This window comes from Aulostomus chinensis, chromosome 9 (genome assembly GCF_037954235.1).
Source record: "Aulostomus chinensis isolate RoL2024-O1b breed Wild chromosome 9, RoL_Achi_v1.0, whole genome shotgun sequence".
Lineage (NCBI taxonomy): Eukaryota > Metazoa > Chordata > Actinopteri > Syngnathiformes > Aulostomidae > Aulostomus > Aulostomus chinensis.
In genome coordinates this window covers 8,496,863-8,520,807 of record NC_141328.1, presented here as the reverse complement: position 1 = coordinate 8,520,807, position 23,945 = coordinate 8,496,863, and the positions used below count along the sequence as shown (strand labels likewise).

The window sequence follows — 23,945 nt, the reverse complement described above, 5'->3', positions numbered from 1 at the left end:
ACGCAAGGACTCATTCATCAACATTAGAATTCTCTTTCTGTAGTTTGTTTCAGTTCTGTTGGCGTACCATTACCCTGAGATAACCACACTTTAATAGTTAATGCAGCTGAGGGGCCCCCTCTGCATTACAAATGGACCCATCCGTCTAACCTAGAACCCTGCGGGTGGCAGTGGCTCACTCCATCTTAAGCAACTCTAATCATTCATCAATAGGTAGCTATCTGACACCCACTTACACAGGATACTGAACACTGCAATGTGGTCAAGGCCAGAGACGGACATCCTGGTGTTGGAGAAGGGATCTGTCAACTGATATATCTTCTGACACCATGATCAAACTTCCTAGATATGATGGCTGGATTGCAGTGCTCATCTAAAAAGCTTCCTTTTTATTTCGCTTTTTTCGATGTTGAACAAGGGCAAATAAACCAATGTATTTACCAAACAAATGCGTCAGGATGTTTAGTTGAAATTATAGTTGCATATCATATCTATCAACAGGAAGAAACCATATATGAGATAATCTTACCTTTTTTTTCCCCCTTCAGAAGATACAAATGCCTGGTCCCTGGTGCCTGGTGTTCATACAGATTCTGTTTACTCTGGTCCAGATGCAAGAGTGCCCTTTGTCCAATCTGCCTGACAGGGGAATGCCATTTAAAATGCAATCAATAAGACAAATGTTGGAGTAACTCTGCTGTGCAGCAGAGTCTAACTCTTGTTTTGTGGAGGAGTTTGTAAACCTTTTTATCCCCAACTGTAAAGTCTGACCCTTATTTGTTGTTGTGGTCATCACATCAGCGCTCTGCAGAGAGAATCTGCTCCCCATTCCCACTGGAAATAAAATCAGTGATAAAACTGAACATAGATCGTCTCTACAAGTAACCGGCACAGATGCAGCCCAGACCAGACGCTTTCTCCCGGGACAGCAGCTGCCATGTTGGGATGTGACAGGCCCCAAAATGGGCAGGCAAGCCCTTCCCTTTTGATCAATCAGGTAAGACAGAGAGTGGAGTGTGAATGCTAAAACCCCATATGCACCTTCAGCAAGGTGACTCATTTATTACCCTTCCCAACTGCTCTAAACATACTCTCATCCTTCAGAAGAGCGAGAGCTCCTCGACTTTCTCAGCTTTAGTTGGATTTAGACTTGATGAGGTTCAGTTGAATCAAGTCATAACTTAATTCATCTACCTCTGATTGTCATTTCTGGAGGGCAGGCTTTAAACCACACCAGGGAATGAAGACTTTGCTCTATATGAAAATTAATAAAGAACTACATCAAAGAAAATTGTTCTTTGAGATGGCCTTATTTGCATATCAACAACTGCTAAGATCAATACACTGCCAAAGTTATTTCTAGATGACTAATATGCTTAGGTAACTCTCTATCAGTGACTGCAAACCTATACCTAAATCCAGATTTGTGTGAGGATCAGAGATGAACTGTGTCTCATAGGGTAAGACTACCCTCTGCTGGACAGGATCACTTATACGTTTCCCTCTGAGGTGAGGAGATGTCTGAAATGAATTTCGTTCAGGTTTGAGGAGGATGGGTGCAACAACACATCAACACAGAGTCGTATGTTTACTATAAAAATGTGTTGAAAGTGGTCGATCATATCGGTATATTTTTTCAATTTTTCAGTCCTCAATAAATAATAATTTAAAGGAGACTTTAAGCACTCTCTCTCTCTCTCTCTCTCTCTCTCTCTCTCTCTCTCTCTATATATATATATAATTGTGCATGTGTATATATACAGTATATACACATGCACATTCATTCAAAATTTAAAGCACTGCTAATGCACAAGCATCTCCACAAGATGGTGTCATTTCTCAAGCATGTCACATGGTGTTGGCCACAGTCTTAGTTTCCAAATGTAATCCGTCTGCCACCTACTGGTAAGGACAGCAGCCTGCACTGTCTGATCATCATTGCAGATAAGTAGATAAAATAAGGAATATCAAGCTCCTAATACTAAAAAGAGATTTATGTAGATGAGGTGGTAGTAATAAAAATCTATTTGTGTGTGTGTGTGTGTGGGGGGGGGGGGGGTGCAAAAAGCTGCTGCAACAAAGATTGTGGCTTTGAGACCGCTGCACTATTGCTGACCCTGACCTCTGACCTCCCTGCAGACACACTGAGCCAAAAGCACTCAGGAATAGGTATCTTTCATGTTGTCTTTTATGTTGACAATAATAAAGCCAATGTGTATGTTTGGAATATCTCGTGGTGAAAAAGTTATAGCAATAAAATGAATGTACATATAATTAACAGGATGAGATTTCAATATTTGAATGAACTGACTGAAGGAAATAAGCAAATCATTTTGAATGCACATTTTATCAGATATGACTTTTCAAAACTCATCATAAAGCAAGAATTAGAATATATACATTTAAACAATGATCTCTTTGCATGTTGAGGCTGTTGTTGCCAAAGGAAGTTTCAAATATGGGATTGTTTTCACCCTTAAAAATTTCAGACGCTTGAGTCACAGTATGACTGATGTAGCCACTGGATCCAAAAATCTCAGGATGTGGAGATGAAACTATTTGAGACAGAGTGGAACGCTGACTCAGAGACCGACATACGGAGGTGAAATTAGGTAATATAAGAGCTCCTTTTATTCCCTGCATATAGGAGTTTCACATAAATACAGTGCTGTGTTCACTAAACAAGCTGCATGCGCTACTTCCTCTGTTTGTGTGAGTCAGATACTACTCATGCACTGACTTAATCAGCCGGGCCCCATCCCCCGCCCACTAACCTCCATCCGCCCCCTCACACAAGTATAAAAGACACCCACACACATATTCTCATCTCCGCCCACCTTGCCTTTCAACTTCTCCCACACTTTTCCTCTGCCCTCCCAACGGATTTTCTCACTCAGTCGTCTCTCCTGCCTCTTTCTTCCTTCCTTTTTTTTTTCCTAATTCCCCGTTTTGAAGGATGAGAGGGAGGATGTGAGTGTCGTGTGTGCATGTGTGTTAGTCATGTTCAAGCTGATCCAGGGCCAACGACAGCACAAGCAGGGGGAAACCCAGGCACAGGCAGGAATAGGATGTTTTGTCCACATCTGTTAGTTGGTTTGGCTGCAGCACTCTTGTGGTTTACACAGTGCCTAAAAATGGATTGCTAGAATGAGCAAGTGAGCCTGCTGGAGGGAAGACAGATGAGCATATAGGATGAGAGGAAAGGGCAGGAGGACATAGATGGGGGGAAGGGGGGGGGGGAGCATGCCAAAGTGGGCCAAGACCCCCCTGATGGTTAATAGGATTCCGTCTGCCCTGAGCTTCTGCAGAGTTCACGAGGCAGGAGACGGCTGTGATGTGGAAGTGTTTGTCTCTTGTAGGATTTGATTAGCGTTTAAATTCAAACTGACTCACCAGTTTGTTTGGTGGTTTTTGTAGGCCACAGGTTAAGATCTGATCATTGTGGTGCAGAAAAACATTTATTCATGAGTCTTTGATATGGGACTCTGGTGTGATATTACCGTCACCTCAGTCCACATTTACTAGCTTGTTTAAGTCAATTTTGATCGCACTGCGATATATATTCTCTTAAAAAAAGTTTTTTTTTAATAGATGTGACCACACTGCATGGAATCGTTGACTGAGAGGGAATTTCCTAAAAATTCTGCGGATTGTATTTGGACAGAGTTTGCACTTAATTGAGTTTGATTATTATTTGTAATGAAATGATAACTTAGTTGGTCAGCTAAGTTCAAAATTGGGTTCATTGCCAATGAGGTTTTCATAATACAAGGAATCATAATACAAGGAATTTGTCAATGAGCAAGAAAATGTTTTATTTTGAAGTAAATATAAACAATATGACAAAATATGATCGGAAATGTGTGCAGTATATCAAAAAATGGGGAAAAAATTGTGTATTATGTTTAAAAAAAAACTGCAAACCATCAAATTATGAGAATTTTGAACATTTTATTGCAAACACAATAAATATGTTCCTGAAAATCCTCTTTGACTCTCCTCTGTTATCAGTTTTGGGCTCTGTAATTTTCAAGCCAACTATTAACTTCACATCCACATTTTAAATTTGAGCATTTGTTTTGCATCATCTCCAATCAGTAACACTATCCAGTCCCCTTGTTGGTCTCCAGGTGGTGCCAGTGGCTTTGAAGGACAACATTCCTCACACACACACACACACACACACACACACACACACACACACACACACACACACACACACACACACACACACACACACACACACACACACACAGAGGACCTATTTCCTTGTCTCCATCCACATTCTGAGGGGCCGGGTACGGCAGAGATGTGTGAGGGTGTGGGGGATGGGGTTGAAGTAGTTGGGGAAGATAGAGAGGAAAGAAGTGAATAGAGGAAGAAATGGGGAATGAAGGGGGTGGCATGCAAGGCTAGCACATGCTGAGCAGAACATTGGACTCATTGAGAAAAGCACTCTCCCAATTCATGCCCTATCCAATCCACTTCTCCCAAAACCGCCTCTCGTCTCATAATGCACATGTTGATATCTGGACCGGTGTTGATATGTGTGCCCCATCTCCAGACAAGCAAGTTTACCAGGGTGACCTAATTGATCTTTGCATCAAAGTTTACTACCTGACAAAGGGCGCAGAGATGTGAGACGGCAGCAAGTGTTTTGTTTCAAACGCTTTATGGTCACTCAACAGTTGCTGTTTTCAACTGCGTGGAGGAGCCATCAACTCCAGATGGGTAGTTCATTTACATTAGAAACCCTTGCGTGAAAGCACCAGTAGGTGGTTTGATTAGAGCACAGTGAAGAGAGTTTCTAGACCATTTCGTCTGGTCTGTATCCACCACATCCATGCAATAGACATCAGATGTTTATCTTCTTCAGTTGCAAAACCCTCACAACTACACCTGGTTGAACATACAACCTGTATGTATATGTGTGAATGAAGTACAAATCAAAGTACTTGACTGTGGCCTTTGTGATATCAAGGCATACAAACTAATTAAGAAATAACTTGATAATGTTATTTGGGTTGAGGTTTTGGGACTTTAAATAATGTGAGCCATCACAGCTAAAGTCATTTATCGATAACAGACAAAAACATGTAAAGTCCTGCCCTTTGAAGTGATCAGTTAGTGAGACACAGGTTGGTTTGGCTATATTGCATTTTTTTCTCCAAAAAAATAATTTGAACTCCGCCTGCTTCTCTGAATCTTAATAGATCTTTGTTAAGACAGTAACTGTTGCTTGTCGATGGATTTTGAAAATGTGTTTCATTCTATGCTCATAAGTTACTTTGAAAGTATCTTCATCAACCCATACTGCAATAAAAGGGAAATAACAGAAGACAGAAACACAAAGTATACCAGAAATTAGAATTATTGAAGCATTGTGTGTCTGCAGTAGCTTCAAATACTAGCATCCCAAGGAGAGGGTATAATATTTCTGCAGTAAAGAGAAATAGCACGTTTATAATTTTAGATAACTGCAAGAGGTCCAGGCAAGAAAAATAAAACACGTAAAGGTCTATGAAAACTGCAAATCAAAGTGAGCCAGAGGAATGACAAATGTAGATCTTAACTTATTTTCATTGACCAAACATACCCAGATAAAATTGCTTTAACCCAAGACTTGCTTCTTTTTTTTTGAAGTACTCAAATGTATCTTAAAATAGTTTGAGTAAAACCAAAAAAGTACATCTCATTCAGTGAGTCATCATGGAAACCTTTCCAACACCACGCCTGCTCTACCCACAGCTTTATTTGCACTCAGGTGTTTGCGCTACCTATCTGCATTTCCTTGAATTTTAATGTATTCATCAGGAAAATTGTCAAACTAAACATTGAGAAATAAATGTTCATAGATGACCCTATGAAATACTTTGACTTTATCTGAATATTTCATGCTACTTTATTGTTCAACTTCACAATGTTTCAGAGGAAATATTGTACCTTTCCAACCCCTAAACTACAGTTGTAGTTCCTTCACAGATTAAGATTTTACACACTAAAGAATCTGTTTACATACATTGGCATTGCTGAGCTGCACAATACATGATGTAGATTGAACTTCGCTCCACCTCAAATGGAGATAATCCGTGTTTGAAGCAGAAAAAACTATACTAAATTAAGAGTAAAAACTTTTCTAATTAGTAAACATGTAAAGGCATAAGTACTAAAATTCGAAGCCCCTGCGAGTGAATAATAATGATGAGGTAAAATATCATCACCTTCTTAAAATAATTGCCTTAGTCATTTTTTTTAATATCTTTTTTTGCAGAAAAAAATCCTTACCATGTTTTGTCTCCAGTTTTTTGTGTTTTCTGAAAAACCTGGGGAAAAAAGACTTAGGCGACAATATCAGGTATGCACACCTACATCTGATATGTAGTAAACTTTCAAGAAAAAAATAGTTCAAACAATCAGTATTTTCTTCTGAAACTTTGTGGAGTATATGTGTTAAGTGTCATAGGAATGTACAAACCGCAGAAACTAAAAACAATATTTGTTTACAGTTTCTACAGAATTTATCTAACACGGGTAAAAATCATTCTTGCTAATTAAGTTCCATACAAATAATACAAAGGGTACCATATACTTCTAGAACCTCTGTGTGTTTACTCATGTAGATTCGACTTACATTATAAACCTGTACATTGAGCATAGAGTTATTATTATTATTATTATTATTATTAAGACTCAGACTAAACATCTGAATTTTTATTCCTGCATATTGTATATAATGTAATCCATGATGGGAGTGAGGTGCACTGATATGCAAATGTATAAAATGTCAGTTTATTTTTCATACTTTCTGCTCTTGCTAAAAAAGTATTTTCTGCAACTTTCATACATGTATTTTGTTTTGCGTTCCAACCCGGGGGAAAGGGGGATCCTAGAGAGGGGGTTGAGCTCATAGTACTGTTGGTGGCCCATTTATCATATCCCCGCCCTCCAGTGTTTCAGCTCCCATGAGGGCGGCTCTTTAAATTGCCCCCAAACTCCTCCTGGCTGGCGCCTTTTTCCTTTATCTGCAGAAGACAAGACGCACATGCTATTTATAGGACGGCTTTGGAATAAACCTCTCAACCTGCTGGTAAGAATTGTATTTTTATCATTCAAAAAAATCTCCTGTAATGCATAAGTGTTTTTAAGGCTGCATGAGCTTGGATTTTAAAGGGGCGGGCTGTGTTGTCTGACGACTAAAAGCTGTATAGATCGCTGCAAGGCTGTTTAACCAGGTATAAGCAGCCAGGCTTAAAGGAAATATTTCGGATAGAGGGTAAAGCAGAGAGATAGAGGTGAGCCAGTTCAACTTTGCATGCTTCGACCGATTTCAATGCATTTCATTGAGCTGGAGCTCCGGAGAGAGGCGTTGGGCTTTCAATGTGAAGCCGTCTTTTGTTGCTCTGGCCCGGTCTCGCTGCTGAAAACGACTGTGCTCGCGGAATTCCTTGTGTTTTTTTTTTCTAAAAAAAAAAAAAATACGATCGTCAATGCAGGTAGGAATTTCAGGCAAACACTGAGGTCTCTACAGCTTCCATGCGTGTGTGTATGTCAGCGGGCAATGTGATTTCCACGGCCCCGGCGTGCAGACACGCTGCGCGGGCCACAACAAGCGAGCGGGCCTGTAAATATGGTGGGTCCGTGAAGGCAGCATCGGGTTCAACCAGTTTGTAGGTCTGTGCGGCCTCCGACCGAGTACTCTTTGCAATATCATTCAAGACGGTTTGATCCCTTGTTTGTGAGGCACCATCAGCCATGCAACGGAGCTCACGTGAGACCGAAATAGACCAGGAAATAAGCGCCGATTGATTGAGTTAGACGCGGTGCCGGTGTGCGGTTAGCCCGGTCATTTTAGGTTATTGTTGCGGTCAGTGAGTTTTATGGCGCTGGCTGTTGCTGCGGTGTGCAAGCCGGCCGCAAGTCTAACCAGTGTGATTTATTTATTTTCCTCCCAGGTTTAAAAAATTCAAGCCAACATGAGCGACAAGGGGACAGTCTCGCCGAAAGAAAAGGAGGCTACAGAGAAAAGGGGGCGTGGAAGACCCCGTAAGCAGCCCCAGGTAAAAACCTCTGACGTAAGTAGAGCCCGATTACTTCTTCAAATATGCCATTACATCTGGTTTGCATGCAGTGGTATCGCAGGTTGATTCTCCTCCACATTCGTCAATATGTGTCTTCCACAGTCCTGTGATAAAGATGTTTCCTGTAATCAGACACCTAAAATGGTTTGACCCTCCTCTTCCCATGTCATGGGTGACATAGCAGGGTCACTGTCACTCAGCACCATTGAATTGCTTGGTTGCTATGAGCTGTGGATGTAAACAAGTAAGAAATGCAACAGGAGATGAGTCAGCCATCTTACAACCACAAATTATCACAGGAACAATGACTTTGCATTTTGAGGGTGATGGTAATCCCCTAAATGTCCCTGAACACAACTATTCCACCTTTACACCCCAGTGACTCCAGTGTTGTTGCAGTAGTTTAAGTTTCATTTGTGTTGATACAGTGCACATTTTAGTGTTGTAATTGTGAACTAATCTGCTGAGCAGTTGTTTCTATAGTTGTAGAACACGTCAACCTGTGGCTCAGACCACCTGTCGGCTTCTAAGTATGTGTTAGTTACACTGACCTTGAAAAGTGTTTATGTATATCACATGCATTTTATTTAAAAAAGGATCCTTTAAATCCATATATTGTATTTCGCGTACGTAAGCGTTAACTCAAAGTATTGTGATGTGCTAATGTGACTGTCTTAATTGTCAGGAACCCAGTGGGTCCCCTACTCCAAAGAGGCCCAGAGGACGGCCGAAGGGCAGCAAAAACAAGACAGCCAGCAAGGGCAAAGTAAGTCAATGTTGTCTGCAGGCGTGTTTTCTGAAGGCGAGAAAGCCATGATTTCAGTGACCGCCAACATTTACTCATCCAAGATGACCATGCTGAGAAAGATGAGCTGCGCTCACTATTGCATCCTCTAGTCTTCCCCTTTTTACTGGTTAATGAACATTTGTAACGGTAGCTAACCTCATCCTCTTTTAAAGGATGTCCTGCTGTTACTTGTGATATATTGGTTGGCTGCGATTTTAGCTGCTTCCCCCTCCTGGTGTCTTAAATAGCCATTGAAGGTTTCCTATTGCAAAGGACTTGGATTGCTGCAGATTTGTATTTAATTTTTTTCTTACAGGAAGTACAGCGCGAGCATCACTCTGTACTTCCTGTTCTCCAGCATCCTGCAGCTTGTCATGCACAGTGCAGTGCCTGTGCAGAGGCTGCAAGACAGTTTCCAAGCTGACACGAAGCACCCCTCCGCCCCCACCCAGCACACAGTCCTACTCTGCCTGTCATCTCCATAGCAACAACTGATTTTCTCCCTCGCCCTGAACCCTCCAACTCCCCCCACTATGCGCTTTGTCTTCACTGCTATGTATGGGAAAGGCAGAATGAGTGAGCATAAAAAACACATACATGTATGATGTAGATTTAGCAGCAAGAGCCGAGCCGTAGAGGGTCTATGTCTCCGCTCAGTTCCACCAGCTGTCTCTGAGCCTCGGACCAGGTGGCCAGCGAACTGGAGTGCCCTGTGTGCAGTTCCTGCCTTCCAGATAATAGCCAATGAACCCATTGCCCTCTTTCCATCTGTCTCATAGCAGAGGTACTACTGCCATCTGCAGGCAGCTAGACGCAGACAACTATGGAAAATATTGTTTACACTGCAGGTTTTCTTACTAATTCCCCCCCCAAAGAAAGTCTTGACTTCATCAGTGCAGCTTACCAGGCTATGATGATTGCATAGTTGCACCCTGGTCATAGTGCTGACCTTGTTTTTGTTTCCTATTTGAAGGCAAAAGCAGAACCGTCTACAGGTGGAAAACGCAGAGGAAGACCCAAGAAGGAGGTGAGACATCTTAAACATCACAGTTGTCAAACCCATCCCAAGAGCATGATTGACTGCATGGCAAATGTCTTGTTCCCTTGCTCACCTCCTTCCTCGAATGAGTCACACATATACTTATTCTGCACGCACACAGCCAGTTTTAACCTTACAATTAAGCAGTATTTTCTTTTTTTCCCTCCTCTTCTTTTATAACTGCAAAAGTTTGCCAGGCAAAATACAGCCGCCCCAAAACGACGTGTTGAACACAGGAAGATACTGCGGTCTTGTAGTAAAATTCTGTCATGTGCACGAGTGGTTTAGGGCGTACTCTGGAGGAAGCCTGGATTGCATTAGTCACAGACAGGAATGACCCATAGTTACCCTCCTAACTAGCTTTCTTCATTTTTATGAATGAACAGCACGGAGTTGTGAGTGTGTGAAGGGGGGACGGGATGCTTCATGTGACTCATCACTCTTATGACTCTTATGATTCACTTTTCATACTACAGATGGCTCACCATTCCCCTGGGTGTTCTTCATGCCACAGTGATTTATCATAGGTTCACAATAACATTGATTTCTTTTATGTTGCTCTGGATTTTGGGCTTTTTTTTTTTTTTTAAAGAGACAAGTTTAAACATGAATCGAAGAATTATTGTTGATTGCTCTTGAGGTATTTTCTTTGAGTTTAGCCCTAACTTTTCTGTTTTCTTCTTCTCTCATGTCACAGGAGAAAGAAGAAAAGGCATCACAGGAATCATCTGAGCAGGAGGAAGAAGAGGACCAGTAATTCACAACGCATGCTACCTCACTCAACATACTGACTTACTGTTAACCAGAACTGGGCTGTATCTCCAACACCAGTGCCACCACATGACCACTGTTCACGACAAATCCTCTCTTGTCAAAAGAGGGGCAACACAGTACATATATCATGAAACAGCACTGGATAGAACGATGGACCTTGCTTAAGCATAGATCTAAGAATTACATGAAAGGTAACAGCCCTTTTCTCTTCATGTCATGTTATCACAAGTCTTTTATACTGGACAAAAGTGTGCTCTTAGGGGCCTGGATGTTTCTGTTTTTCACCTAAAGATGGTTTGTAGGACATTTCCTCTGCTTAATGTTACTTATTTGTTGTACCTGCATCTGAGATGGTAGGGCATATAGATTTTTCTCCATATTTTGTACTGGACAAAGGTGAATTTTACCTATACTTGCTGTGTTTGTGTGAAGTGGTTGACCTATCCTTTGCATCATATTAGACGGAGTTGAGCTTCAGCGTTAAGGATGAGAGTAGGTAACTGGTGGTAGACGCCCCGCCCCCGCCCCGCCCCGCCCCCATGTCTAATCTGTATAACTAATTTCACTCACTTTCTTCTCACCGTTAGTGCAGAATTACAACCCTTCCTGTAGAACATCTAGATTTAGCTTCCCAAAAACTTCTCAGTCCTTGGCGTGTAGTCGGGAGATGTAAATGTGTCTTTTTTTTGTTTGTTTGTTTGTTTCTTTTTGTTTTTTCTTTGGGCTACATACCATTAGAGAAAATCCTGAGTGTGCTGCTTTTCATGTTACAATTAAAACATTTGGTGGTGATTTTTTTTCTTTTTTTTAATGTTTTTTTTTTTAAGGATAGGGTTGGCAGAGTTCTAGGCCGAGAGCATCAGTGTTGTTTCTTCAGGGAGCTTTTACGAATGCTGTTACATTCTTTTTGTCTTCACGCGGTCCTCAGTTTCCAAGCGCTCACTCAATCACTCGAAAGGCAAACTGCAATTGGTCAAACGAGGAGTTTGATTGTATAACAGGATAGTTGGTGGCACTACTATCCCAACAGGGCTGTACATTTATTCTTTTCCACGCCATCAAGCTCTCACTGCTTCACCTAGCTAGTTTTTTTTCCCCGTCATCAACTTGGTAGTAATATACTTCTTGAAGATGTGTTGTTTTTTTGCTGTCTGCTGCAGGAAAAAAAAGATGTTTGTGTGTTTCTAAGTGTCAGGGAACCCTTGATCACAGTCCACTTAACTGGGTTTTTTTCCCCCCACACACCTAAGCTGCTACAACCTCAGTTATGAAACCCGGAAAACTGCAAACAGGCAATACAAAGCCTGGAATTTCATACCTCACTCAATGGCTTACTTTACCATATAATTGCATTTTAACTGGTTTTTGTTAAATGTAACCTCTGACATGAGTCAGACAGATGTCTTTTTTTTTTTTTTTTCAAACCTGCCTGTAATGATCGATGTCAAATTTGCGTGCACAAGCAACACGCCTTGGCTCGTTCGTAACAAGAGCTTGCAGACAGGTTGTTTTAAATGTGTGAAGCAAGTCAGGGAGACCTGTCAGCTTGACAACTGTGTTCGCTGACTGTGGTAGATTAGCAGGTGTGTTTTTATCCTTTTAAAAAAATCTTCTGGTGCACTGAAATGTTGGTTCAGATTTTCATGGACAATTGTTTGATAGACTGGGCGCTCTTTCCACTTAACTGTTCCTTTGGCAAGCCTTGCCATACTCATGCAACGGCCATTTCATTCCCCCCCCCCCCCTCCTGATCAGAATCATATTGATTTTTTTTTTTTTTTTTTTTTTTACATACCATCTGCATCAGCTCATTTATATACTGTAAACTCATGAGGATGGGATCATTCTTTTTAATGTACACCGTATATAAATGTACAATGTCTATATTTCTATGGTGCCCTACAACAATTTGTATCAGAAATGGTCAATAAAGAAATTTCTTTGTCATTTCTTTTTGGTACTTTTTTTTTTTTTTCAAAGTATACCACACAAAAGCATGAGAAAATTATCCAAGTTGTAAATGCAAACATCAATTAAACTATTTAAAATCAACATTTTATTCAAATTTTCTTCTAATTGAGCTCTCAAAGCAACAATAGTAAACAGTCTGAAAGGTAAAAATTTCCATGTCAGTGCAGCTAGATTTATTTATATTTTCAAGTGCAACCTGAAATAAAAGCCTAACCAGGTTGTTTGACTACTACAAAAAGAAAAACAGAATAGTGGGAGGCCCATTGTACTTGCACAAGCCTTGACAAATGCATAAAAAAAATGGACCATGTGATTATGGAGCACCAAGTAGCGTAGTCTGGGATAAAGATCCGCAGCAGATGACAAAAGTGTGGTGTATATAAAAACCTAGATTTCATACCTGATGACAAAAGTTTGAGTATTACTAACAAATATTTCTATACATTGTTGAACTCATTTGTACAATGTGTTATATTCGTGGCTTACATTCACAAATATAAGGCAAGTAACGGTCATGTGTGGTTTTAATTCACTGAAGGAAAGAAAAAAAGGTTGGCGTGTCTGGAGTTTGATGCAGAGCTATGGCATTCATTTGAAGAGAGCTGGAGGTACACTCACGCTGGTGCCATGCCTCGTAGACAGGACATGTTTGGAGCACTAGTCACCACTCATTCAGGGGATGAGTGGGATGTTGGTATTCCTTCCATTTCTTGCTTTTCATGCCATTGATACGAGTCACAGGATTTGGCAAAACCACTAAACGATCCAGATCTTGGGGCAGCTTCTTAAATAAAAACAAGAGGGCGTATTCATACTTTTGAGTCAAATTGAAACCGATAAAGGATCTACTTCATCGGGTTGCTTTTTTCAATTTTTTTTTCCCCCCGGAAGTGGTAGTGCAATGGCTCGTGTATTCAGTTGTCTTAAAGTGACAGGGACCTAAGAATGTGAGAAATCTCTGTATGTCTGTCTTAAACTTGATTAACTCAGTAAGCGTCCATCCTATTGACTTGACATGAAAGTGCAGTGCCAAGTTTGAAGTCTGAGATCTGAGGGTCTGGGATTACAGACAGGACCCTCTTGCCTGGCAGACTTGATGCTAGAGATAGAGTATATAGAGATTCCATGCACTGCACTGACTGACAGACCAAACCCCAAGATCAAAGTCAGAGATTATAAAGGAGATGCTGCCAACCAACTTCACTCCACTAGATTAAGGGGTGGGGCATAGTAATAATGACATCACATTATAATTGGATGGTTTTGATGTTTTTTGACATCACACAAACCATGGGCCCACCCCTAAAACAACTACACAAGTTTTTTTAAAAGCCATTTTTATGCACCGCAAATAACCTTTACAACCATTTTCTGTCACCTTCTCATTGAAAGAGGGATGTTTTCTCTCGAGTGAACATTCATACTATGACTACGATGGGAACACAGTCCCTTCACTATAGTTAGCATGAATAGCAATGCTACAGCTGCAATTTACACAACATAAACCAACAAGAATATTTAGAATGGTTCCACCGTTCTTAAACTTGACCTATATTAATGAAAATCACTTACAGTTTGAATAAATAATCTGAATTAAATAAATTACTTTTTTTTTTTTTTTTAGGCACACAGGATTGGCTTTATCATCAAACAGCTGCTGTGTCAGTACATAAAGGTGTTGTTGCTGATGTACTCAAGGACAAGCACTGCAAGAAAAAAAAAACAACAACAACTGATGTCGCCTCCCTCTCAGTGTTCGATGCCACGGTTCATTATGCATTGACGTCTTTGGTCAGAAGGGGGTGCCGCTGTTGATAACTTCTAGCCCATCCTTGTACAACCTTGAAGACATGAATTGCAACACAAATAGTGACAACACAAATCTGCCTTTAAGTACAATATTGGAAAAAAAAACAACAACAAAAAAAACTGGCATTCAGCTGCAGTCAGTCACATGCAGACGAAAGTCAAACATCACTCCTAAAACTCTTATTAATATCAGAATTTCCCACATCTTAATAAGAAAGTGTTAACTTCAAATAAAGGCCAAATCCCTAAAATCCAACTGGAATAGGCTGTGAACAGATCAAAATATAATTACCATCTTCTAAATAAAGAGTAATAATAGTTGTGTATGTATAAATGTAGCCACTGTGAGGATTTTATTTTTATGGAACCATTTTCTACAGATCAAGTAAAAATGGCAACACTGTTTGTGCAAAGATAGTCTTGAAATACTGCAAATTAAAAGAATAGAATTGTCTCTGTACTAGATAAGCAACTGAAAGTCTCTGCGTGGCTAAACATCAGTATAAGTGAGAGACAAAATGTTAACGTATTGGATGACATTGTTTTTCCTGTGTGACATTTTCATGAATGTGCGGCAGAAGTTTTTGAATGACCGTGTATGGCAAACATCACCATCTAGTGTTTCTAATGGCTCGGTGCATGATTTAAGAATTGCTGCGATCAACCGAGCCAGTAACAGTGGTTTACTGGTCCGACATACTGTATCTTAAACCACAAGGTTCACCATCAAATAGGTCACCATCAGGTGTTCAAGATCAGTCATTGTCATGGCAAAACAGATCTGTAAAAACATGGTAATACATAATATCTAAATAGGCCAGATTTGCATAAACTTTCCTCATTTTCATTATATGCGCTCTTGCAGTACTTTTATAAACTTACTGTTACACATTAATACTCCTCCTCTAAATACTTCTACCTGCATTGCTGGCAATCTTCTGAGCAGCATTACATTGAGGGGTTGTTGAGTATATCTCAAAATATTAATGCAGGTGCATAAATTATTGCTAATCCCATTTAAATCTGAATATTTCTCACATTGACAGAATTTGCATACTTGTGAGTCAGAGTGACATATTACCTATTTTCTATTAGACAGCTGATTTAGCCTTAAAGGTAAGGGAAGCCCAGTTTGTTGCAATCTACAAATTCACCACTAGATGACACTAATCATCAACACCGATCCCTCAAATTGCACAAAGTTCAAATTTTGTGAAATTGTCATATTACACGTGATGATGAAAGAGAATTCAACCCTTGCCTCTGACAGGTATTGTGAGGGATGAGAGTGAATAGCATGCGTGCCACAACCCCCCCAACTATTAATATGTACGTTCTAGTGTACATCTGGCTGCTATTTTTCTTAGGAAAGGGGAACTGATAATGGAGTAACAATAGAGGAACAAAAAAACAATAGTGTTTCATACCCTTGTGTCCTCCTCTCTCCATAACATTTCTTGTTCAGCTTCATTCAGCTCCTCTGACGGATCATACGTGTACACCGGCAACAACTGATGACGGAGTCGGTCAATTCTGAAAGGGCCCATCAAAGAGGGACTGATTGATCACACATTCATAGAAGTGAAGCAATCAAGTTTATCACAAAAGTATTGCGCTGTGTAGTCCACATGAGGGGATTACAACATTTTTTACCTTCTTTTCTTCCGAATATACATAACCTGAAACAGGAAAGAGAAATTCAAATCATCAGTCCTGACATGATGCCTTTAATGTTTCAGTAACATTTCGTACGATTGTCTAGTGCTACACCTGAGAATGTCATGTTGAAATTATACAATACTGCAATACACAAATGGTCTCTTGAGTATACTTTATCAGGAAAAATGCACAGAAATTACTGAGAATTTAGAAATGTATATTTATCAACTCAAAAATTCATACATATACTAGCACATATTTCAAATCTGTACAATAGTTTTTAAAATGAATTATTAAATTACATTAATCAAAAGCATTATGGCATCACATAAAGCTATTTCTGCATGATTTGTGCAGTGCTATTCAAATTATATCGTTTTATGCAGTTATGTAATTGCACTGGATGACATAGCTACATGATTAATTGAAGATAATTATCATATCCTATGAACCTTTAGACAGGAAAGATTTTTCAGTCCAAGTGTAGATATTGTGATCCAACTTACCACAGCTGCAGCTATTCCAATAATGGTGATGAGGAGAAATGGCACCAACACATAGCTGACTGCCACATCCCCATTTATGATGGCAGGGGGCTGAGTAGTACTGTTCATTGCATATAATCAGGAAAGGGGGGGGGGGGGGCACAGGCAGGGGGCTCCTTTACAAGCAGCAAACCCCCTCCCTGGGACACTCTCTGTGCAGCGGCTCTCTCCCTAAGATGCCCCCCTGTTTATACCTCATCCTTTTCATTCATGTGACTTCCACGTGGTATCACTGCCCTTCCTTATCAGCAGCAATCTGTGAGGGGAGGGGGTGATGGTGGTAGCGTTTTCACGTAGTAGCAAGTCTTAGGTGGTTAATTTAACTAATATTAAATAAAACATCAAAACAAACATTCAAAAGTACTTTCTCAATTACTAACAATCGAGCAATATATGAAGATGACTTTACGCCTGTTCTGATACGTGAAAGCCTCAAATCGTTCAAATGAAGCAGCTCGAAATGTTACAGTAAACATTACATGTAGCACGTGATTGAAATGAGTTTACGGCTTTCATACTTGAGCTGCTAGTTACTGTACAAGCCACTTTTACTGCTGTTTTTTGACTGCTTATTGATAATATCCGATTCCGTCATTCTATCATTTATGTACATATATTTCCTAAATGCAGTAATGAGAGTTGTGACTGCAGCTGTCAATTCACTTCCTGTTAAATCGCCGCAACGGCTGTAAATAATCTACTAGCATTCAGCTAAACGTAAATACTAGCTACCGTTAGCCGGAAGATGACTGAAGTTGTTTCACGGCAGAAAGTCGCTGAAGAAAGCCCTCTGCATCATGCTAAGGTGGATTTTTTGAAGGCTACAATACGTCTTTCTTTTTAGACAAATACAATTAAAATAAAACCCCACTCACGGTGCGAAGAAGCTCTGTCGATTTGTTATATTGCGACTGGTTTGTTCCGCAAGCAGCGGAAACATCAGTACTGCCCCTTTCAGAATTAAAGCGTCAATTTAAATGAATTTCATTGAAATGTATTTGGCTCAAAATGCTTTCAAATAGCCAGTGATTTTTGTTATATCATCACTTTGATGCTGTTTAGCTTGTATGTTCTGAGTTAAGTTCGTAGTTTTTGTTTGCTTGTGTTAAAGTGACTTTAGGTTCTCGGAATATTTAGTTTCAATGTGCCACAATCAAGTGTCATATTTTTAGCATCGGGGCTGAGCAGGAAAATAAGATGTCTCCCCCCAGTGAAATGAAAAACGGTATAGTGCAGACACTGACCAGATGACTAAAAAATAGACTTGGCGCAGATTTAAGTCGCACACCACAGCAGTTCGTCTCCCACCAAAGTAGAAAGGAAGGAAGTAATAAATCAGTAAAAACAGAATACAGAATCAAAAAAATCAAACACAAATATACAAGCAACATTTGGTAGTTTTACCCAAGAAATCAAACAGATGTTTCTGGTTAGGATGAAGTATGGAACTTGGGAAATACATAGATATATTCTATAGATATAATATATATAGTATATATGGTAGTATAACTATATATAGTCTATCCTGTATGTGTATCTATGTATGTATCTGTAGATATACTAACAGATATAGTCATTTTAGTATAGTTAGGTCAATTTATAAAGCATCTTTTTGATTTGATATAGCTATTGTTTTTTTAATATTAGTTTTATTAGAAGGGCATTTAACTGGAATCACTTTCAGTGGGGCACGGGTGGTTAAATGCATTCTCTTGAATGAAAGTCAGTACAAGAAATGCTCACAGACTATTTATTATGCCAGTAGTCACATTATAGCAACAATGACTGTGACAAATTGGCCACATTTTTTAATCCAGGCCATTCACAGTGCATTGATATATTAGGTTTTCACTTAGGCTTGTTAATCTGTCTTGCTGCCATTGGGAAGAATCATTCAAGATGTGTGAATAAAATTTGTATTCTACTCCTGAACAAAACTATGTTTGTTTCGCTTAACTGACGACATGCTCAATTCATGATTTGTCTTGTTGCAACGGGGGGTGCACCACAAAATTCACCATTACACCTCCATTTGCATCAACAACATTTATCTGTGAACGTCAGTATTTTTTTTATAAACAGGAACAAAATTAAGGTACTCGTCATCAAGAATTGTATTCATTTTCAAAAAGGTGTCTGTGACCAGAAAGCATGAAGCAAAGAACCTCAGGATTAAACCTGCAGGGCAGGGAGGAGGGAGGAGGGAAGTGTTCATGGTCTTGCGCCACCTGACATGTTTCCTCTTCCCTCCTGGTGCTTTAACAGGGATGTATTATTGGTTGTTGGTTTTGGTCTCTCCAGGTGATTCAGGTATTTTTCAGCTTTGTAGGAAAAATGAATTACAACACAGCAAGAATCCTAGTTTATAAATGTATGATGACTTTTGGGGATGATATTAGGTTAAAGGATGAAATACAGAATTAGCACATTCAACCACATTGTCCCATCTTGTTTTGCAAATATTTCTCTTTTTGTTGTTGTTGTTTTTATCATGTTTCTTTCACATCACCACAACATGTCACAGGATTTATTATTTAACTCCTGACACTCAGTAAATTATCTCCCATAGAAGCAAATATTATCCATGTGAATGTCATTTTAAAAAATCTCCTGTTTTGCAGTAAGGTGTGTTTTTCTGTTTCAGTACACGATTTTATAATGTACAGCCAATTTTAACCCAAGTAATAAAATGGCATGCATGAAATCATTTGATTGGAACACTTCTTGCATATGGACTATCTCATGGAACTTTCGGAAGTCAACACCTCAAGGGGAGGGCCCTCCGCATCATTAAGGACTCCACCCATTCCTCTCACAGTCTGTTTCCTCCTCTCCCCTCTGACAGGCGGTTGAGGAGCATCCAGGCTCAGAAACAGTTTCTCAGTTTCAGTATCTTATTATTCTATCATTTAGCTTAACCAGGACCCGAGACCTAATTTTGTACCACTAACATGCAAATGTGACAATAAAGATCCTTGAATCCTTGAATTAAGTAAGAGAATTCAAGTTCAAGATTGAGTCCCTTCAGGTTAAAACCACTAGATGTCACTAAACGCCTTGAATAAATTAGACAAGGGCAACCCTCTACAATTTCAAATCTACCATCATTAATTGTCAGCTAACACGGATTTCCAATTAGCTACAGTTAGCGTCAGCAAGATGTCAATATTTAAAGTTAGTCAGTGGTGGAAATCAAATAATGCACAAAGTACTTAGGCACAGCTTTAAAGTTCAACTGATATTTATTAGTTTGTGACTGGAAATCATCAGATTATTTATTTTATTGTTCAATTGAATCCCTAAAATTGTCTTAGTCTGCTTTAAGCAGTTGGATCCTTCTGTTTTCTTCCCAGATCAAAGCAGCTCTGGCACCACTGAGGATGGCAAAAAAAACCAACACACAAAAAACCCATCCAATCCTCTGGTTTGATAGACGTGCTTAAGTTCAGTGTTTCCTATTCATTTCAAGTCATATCACATTGCCTCAGCTCAGCTACAGAAATTTCATAACAAGGGAAGGCAGATGGTGTTTCTATGTCACGGTTTGTCCATTAATACAGAGTGCACTTAAAGGGGGGGAGGAGGGGCAGGTTACAGAAAGAAATCCCATCCCATGAAAAAGCACCCTTTTCACAACTGCTTTCATGTATATGCGTTTATATGCGTTATCTTATATACGGTTTTAAAATGATTTTTAACTTGTGCAAAGTGTCTTTGAGTATCTATAATTCTTATTGCTATTCTTATTGTTATTAGTAGTAGTGGAAGTAGTGGAAGAGATAACTTGTTCTGTGAGCATGTGTGTGACTATCTGCTTACACATAATAATCACAACATGGATTTGTAAATGAAGAGAACAACTCAAACAATGTATGTAAATATATATATATGTATATATATACTTTGAGTTGTGTGATATATATATATATATATATATATATATATATATATATATATATATATATATATACACACATATGGTTGTTCTAAGGGCTCTGAGTAATTTATATTTACTTTACATGTCTGAGAGAGTGTTGTGATGCATGATTACACCTAGAATTCGCATATGTTACAGTTAAAATACATGAAACTCCTGTTTGACCAAACCTCATCTTTCCAAACTCCTGAGTTTATAATCCATCTCCCTCCCCTGCAGTGTAGAGTCAGAAGGGCGTGATTGACAAGAAAAGAGATGACGCCTCCTCTTACCATCAGCTCTCCTATTGGTTTTGGAAGTGGATGTCACATTTTGGGCTCTCCCCATTTCTGAAACTTTATTTTCTAAACGACTTGTTTTAGTAAAATCAAATATATATTCTCCAGATTAACGCAAACCATTGACGTGTAAATGACGTGGGCTAACAAATGCTGTCGCGTCTTTAAAAAGCTCAGTAGTACTGTGAGTTGGGGTTATTGAAGAAGTCATGTTTGAACCATGCAGCTTCCTCTTTCTTCCCTCTGTGCTTCCTTGCATCCTTCATTCCTTCCCCTGCAGCCTATTTCTGTCGTCCATTGAAAGGAAATCGCTGGGCCATCCCCTCGACGCGCGCCTGTGCTGTGGAGCTCCCCCTTGCTGCGTGCATCGTGATCTAGTGGATGCAGCGTCTTGCAGGGAACGCAGGGTCACCTTCTGTCACTGCAAGGGGAAATAGTCAGTAATTTGCAGCGGCGGCTACTGGGAAGCGGTGCACCTCAGCAGCAACATATCTAGGTAGGTTAATGCCGTCTGCTTCGTGTTGTTGATGCCACATTGCTACACTCAAAAGAGGCTTAGCATCCTTTCGGCGAAGAGCGACGCAGGGATATATGAGCTGGCATCATTCGGAGATGTATCTTTATCTTTCTACTGCTATAACAAACAATCATGTATTCGCAACAGTGTAGCTTTAGCGATTCTTACTTATTCATGCGTCATTTTAATGGTGTAGTACTGTTTTCATACGCCAAGGTTGAAGAGAACCATCTTGAATCATCTAGGATTACTATTGCTGGCTTTGACCACCACTAAAACTGTAGATTTCCCTCTGATCTTACACATTCTGATGCATTTTTATACCCTGCATGTGTTTCTCCTGTATGAGCCCAACGGCTTTGACCTCCGTAACCAAACTGTGTTAGCAGTGCTGTACTCGTCTACATAAACATGTACAAGAAGAGTACAAATAATGTCAACTGGTTCCATGTGGAGTAGTCAGTGGAGATGGTGGCCAAGCTGTGAAAGGTTTGCCATTTTATATTCCTCCTCTCCATGCACCAAAGGAGTAAATCAGGCGACGCATATATGGTTTGTTTAACCAGAAGAGTCAGAAAGGAGCACATTCCTTATGAGACTGGATTTCTTGGTGAAATGGCCGGGAAGATTAATGAGGGTCCCTGCTCTGACGTTATGTAATTGGTTGTCAATGCTCAGCGAGGAGCCATCTCTAGCGTCATTGTTTTCTCTCTCTCTCTCTAACAAATCAACATCGCCACAGAGGAGGAGCATCCTGTTTTCGACATGGGATTAGGTGCATGTGGTCTTTTAATCATTCATCAAATCTGCCCCCCAAGCTGAAATGCATCCAGGCTTACAGCTGATTAAAATATCTCATAACCACATTTGTGCCTTTACCAGAAGCAGCGGGAGAGAGAGAGAGTGGCGATGTGACGATGCTGTGCTTTCTGCAGCTGGTCTGTAAAACATGCACCTTATATGTTGAACCAAAAACAATCCTGAAAACACTCAGCTCGTCTTCTCTGTTTTGTTTGTTTGTGTGTGTGTGTGTGTGTGTGTGTGTGTGTGTGTGTGTGTGCGTGTGTTTGTGTGTGTGTTTGTGTGTGTGCGTGTGTTTGTCCTTTCCCCATCACTCGTCTGTGTTGCGTGTACTGGTGACGCAGAGGCTTGTTGTGGAGCTGTCCATGGTGCTGAATACACTGTTTGCTTGAGTGCATGTCAGTCAGAAGCCAAGGTGCCCCCCAAGAGAGCCGGACACCAGGCTGCAGAGAGGAGATGATGACACTGTTGGAGGGATAATCAAATTATACTGCGAGAAGGAGAATGAAGGAGTACTGTCTATTTATTAGCACACTCTTTGCTCTTGACCACAGATTTAAAGTGTCTCACTGGAAACTCTGCGATACTCAAGAGTAAGAGTTAGAGCTCTGTCAACATGTAATCTGTAGTATTGATCGCTGTGGTTTTAGACATTATGGTCTCTCTGCAGGAGTTTTGTTTATGATCCTGCATCATCAGTCTTAATCTGGACAAAAGTGATGTTTCTTCCTCAAAGTGTTTAGAAATGTGGGATTATATAGGATTGCTTTGGAGGTGACTGATTTAGCGAAACCTACTCTTGAGATGAAAATCACATTCAGTGTTTGCTCCAACACACACATTTCCCAAAAGCTATCAAGGCGATTGAGTGTCTTGGTAAATTTGTATATTCTTTGATCAATTAGCTAGTGATTGAAATGAACATGTTTGCCAATTTTAACCAACTGTGGGCTTACCAGTATTTATCACTGAGGAAGTCAAGTTTCCTCTCACTGATTTGTTTTACAGAAACACTACAGCTATTGTTGTACACTCTATATATTAGAAAAGGCTAGTTTTGGTATCAGTACAAAATCTAATATTGGAATTGGTTTGTTTTTTTTTTAATCAGGCAATAGTCAGCGTTACTATGCCTCATGGTTCCCCTTGCAAAGCTGTGTCTTATCCTTAAATGAACTTGGCATCACCTCCATTTTTTCCTGCAGCTCACTGAGATGTATGTTTCTATGCCTTTGGCTCAATTCTTTTAATTGATTAACTGTTCTACCTCTCATTTTGCGGCTTTTATGGGCAATTTCTACAGCCACGTATGTCCTCTCTCTTCCTGTAGTGCTGTTGCACATCTGCAGCACTGCTCATGTCATGTTTCCATGCCAGACTTTGTTAGAGGCAGCATATTCATTCAAGGGTTTGCTGTTAGAATTGAGTCATGATTTTCTCTCACACGGCTTTACTGCCTTTAGTGTTCATTTCCCATTCCAGAGTAGCTCCAGTTGTTAGCAGGCTTGAACACGACTCCAGCTGAGGTGGTTTTCTTTTAATCCGCTTCAATTTGGGTTTTTTTTTTGTTTTTAGTTTTTTTGGCCATGTCCATAAAAACTGACAAAGGATTAACAGTGTGGGAAGCATTAATGTTGTTTGAGAGCCATCTAAATCTGGCACATTCTGTTCAAGTGCTTTGATAAAGAAAGGAAAGTTTGCGTGAGATTGATGGGGGGGGGGGGGGTTACGTTCGCTAGACAGATTTGGA

At 40.0% G+C, this 23,945-nt stretch overlaps 3 protein-coding genes across 8 annotated transcripts in view; 2 read left to right on the top strand and 1 right to left on the bottom strand.

Moving 5' to 3' along the window:
- The first annotated feature begins 6,936 nt into the window (after positions 1-6,936).
- hmga1a (high mobility group AT-hook 1a) lies at positions 6,937-12,677 on the top strand. Of its 5 annotated transcripts, none has more exons than XM_086213543.1 (5): positions 6,937-7,087; positions 7,953-8,057; positions 8,764-8,844; positions 9,839-9,892; positions 10,602-12,677. In XM_086213543.1, the coding sequence occupies exons 2-5, from the start codon at positions 7,974-7,976 to the stop codon at positions 10,659-10,661; spliced, it is 279 nt and encodes a 92-aa protein (XP_086069669.1). In that variant the 5' UTR covers positions 6,937-7,087; positions 7,953-7,973; the 3' UTR covers positions 10,662-12,677. The 5 variants fall into 5 exon arrangements, with proteins under 5 accessions (XP_086069669.1, XP_086069666.1, XP_086069670.1 ...); XM_086213540.1 differs by having other exon boundaries at positions 6,938-7,087; positions 7,953-8,072; positions 10,602-12,674; XM_086213544.1 differs by lacking the exon at positions 6,937-7,087 and adding an exon at positions 7,177-7,292.
- smim29 (small integral membrane protein 29) lies at positions 12,547-17,646 on the bottom strand. 2 transcript variants are annotated; one of them, XM_086213538.1, is made up of 5 exons: positions 17,538-17,646; positions 16,624-16,918; positions 16,112-16,137; positions 15,886-15,991; positions 12,547-14,490 (listed from the first exon to the last, which is right to left on the bottom strand). In XM_086213538.1, exons 2-5 carry the CDS (start codon positions 16,729-16,731, stop codon positions 14,422-14,424), a joined length of 309 nt encoding a protein of 102 aa, XP_086069664.1. In that variant the 5' UTR covers positions 16,732-16,918; positions 17,538-17,646; the 3' UTR covers positions 12,547-14,421. The 2 variants fall into 2 exon arrangements, with proteins under 2 accessions (XP_086069664.1, XP_086069665.1); XM_086213539.1 differs by lacking the exon at positions 17,538-17,646 and adding an exon at positions 17,395-17,530.
- A 3,542-nt stretch (positions 17,647-21,188) lies between these two features.
- The window catches only part of pacsin1a (protein kinase C and casein kinase substrate in neurons 1a), a 35,716-nt gene continuing 32,959 nt past the window's right edge, over positions 21,189-23,945 (top strand). The window contains exon 1 of the mRNA XM_086213535.1: positions 21,189-21,373. The gene's annotated coding sequence lies outside the window, so the exon portion shown is untranslated. The remainder of the gene's footprint in view (positions 21,374-23,945) is intronic.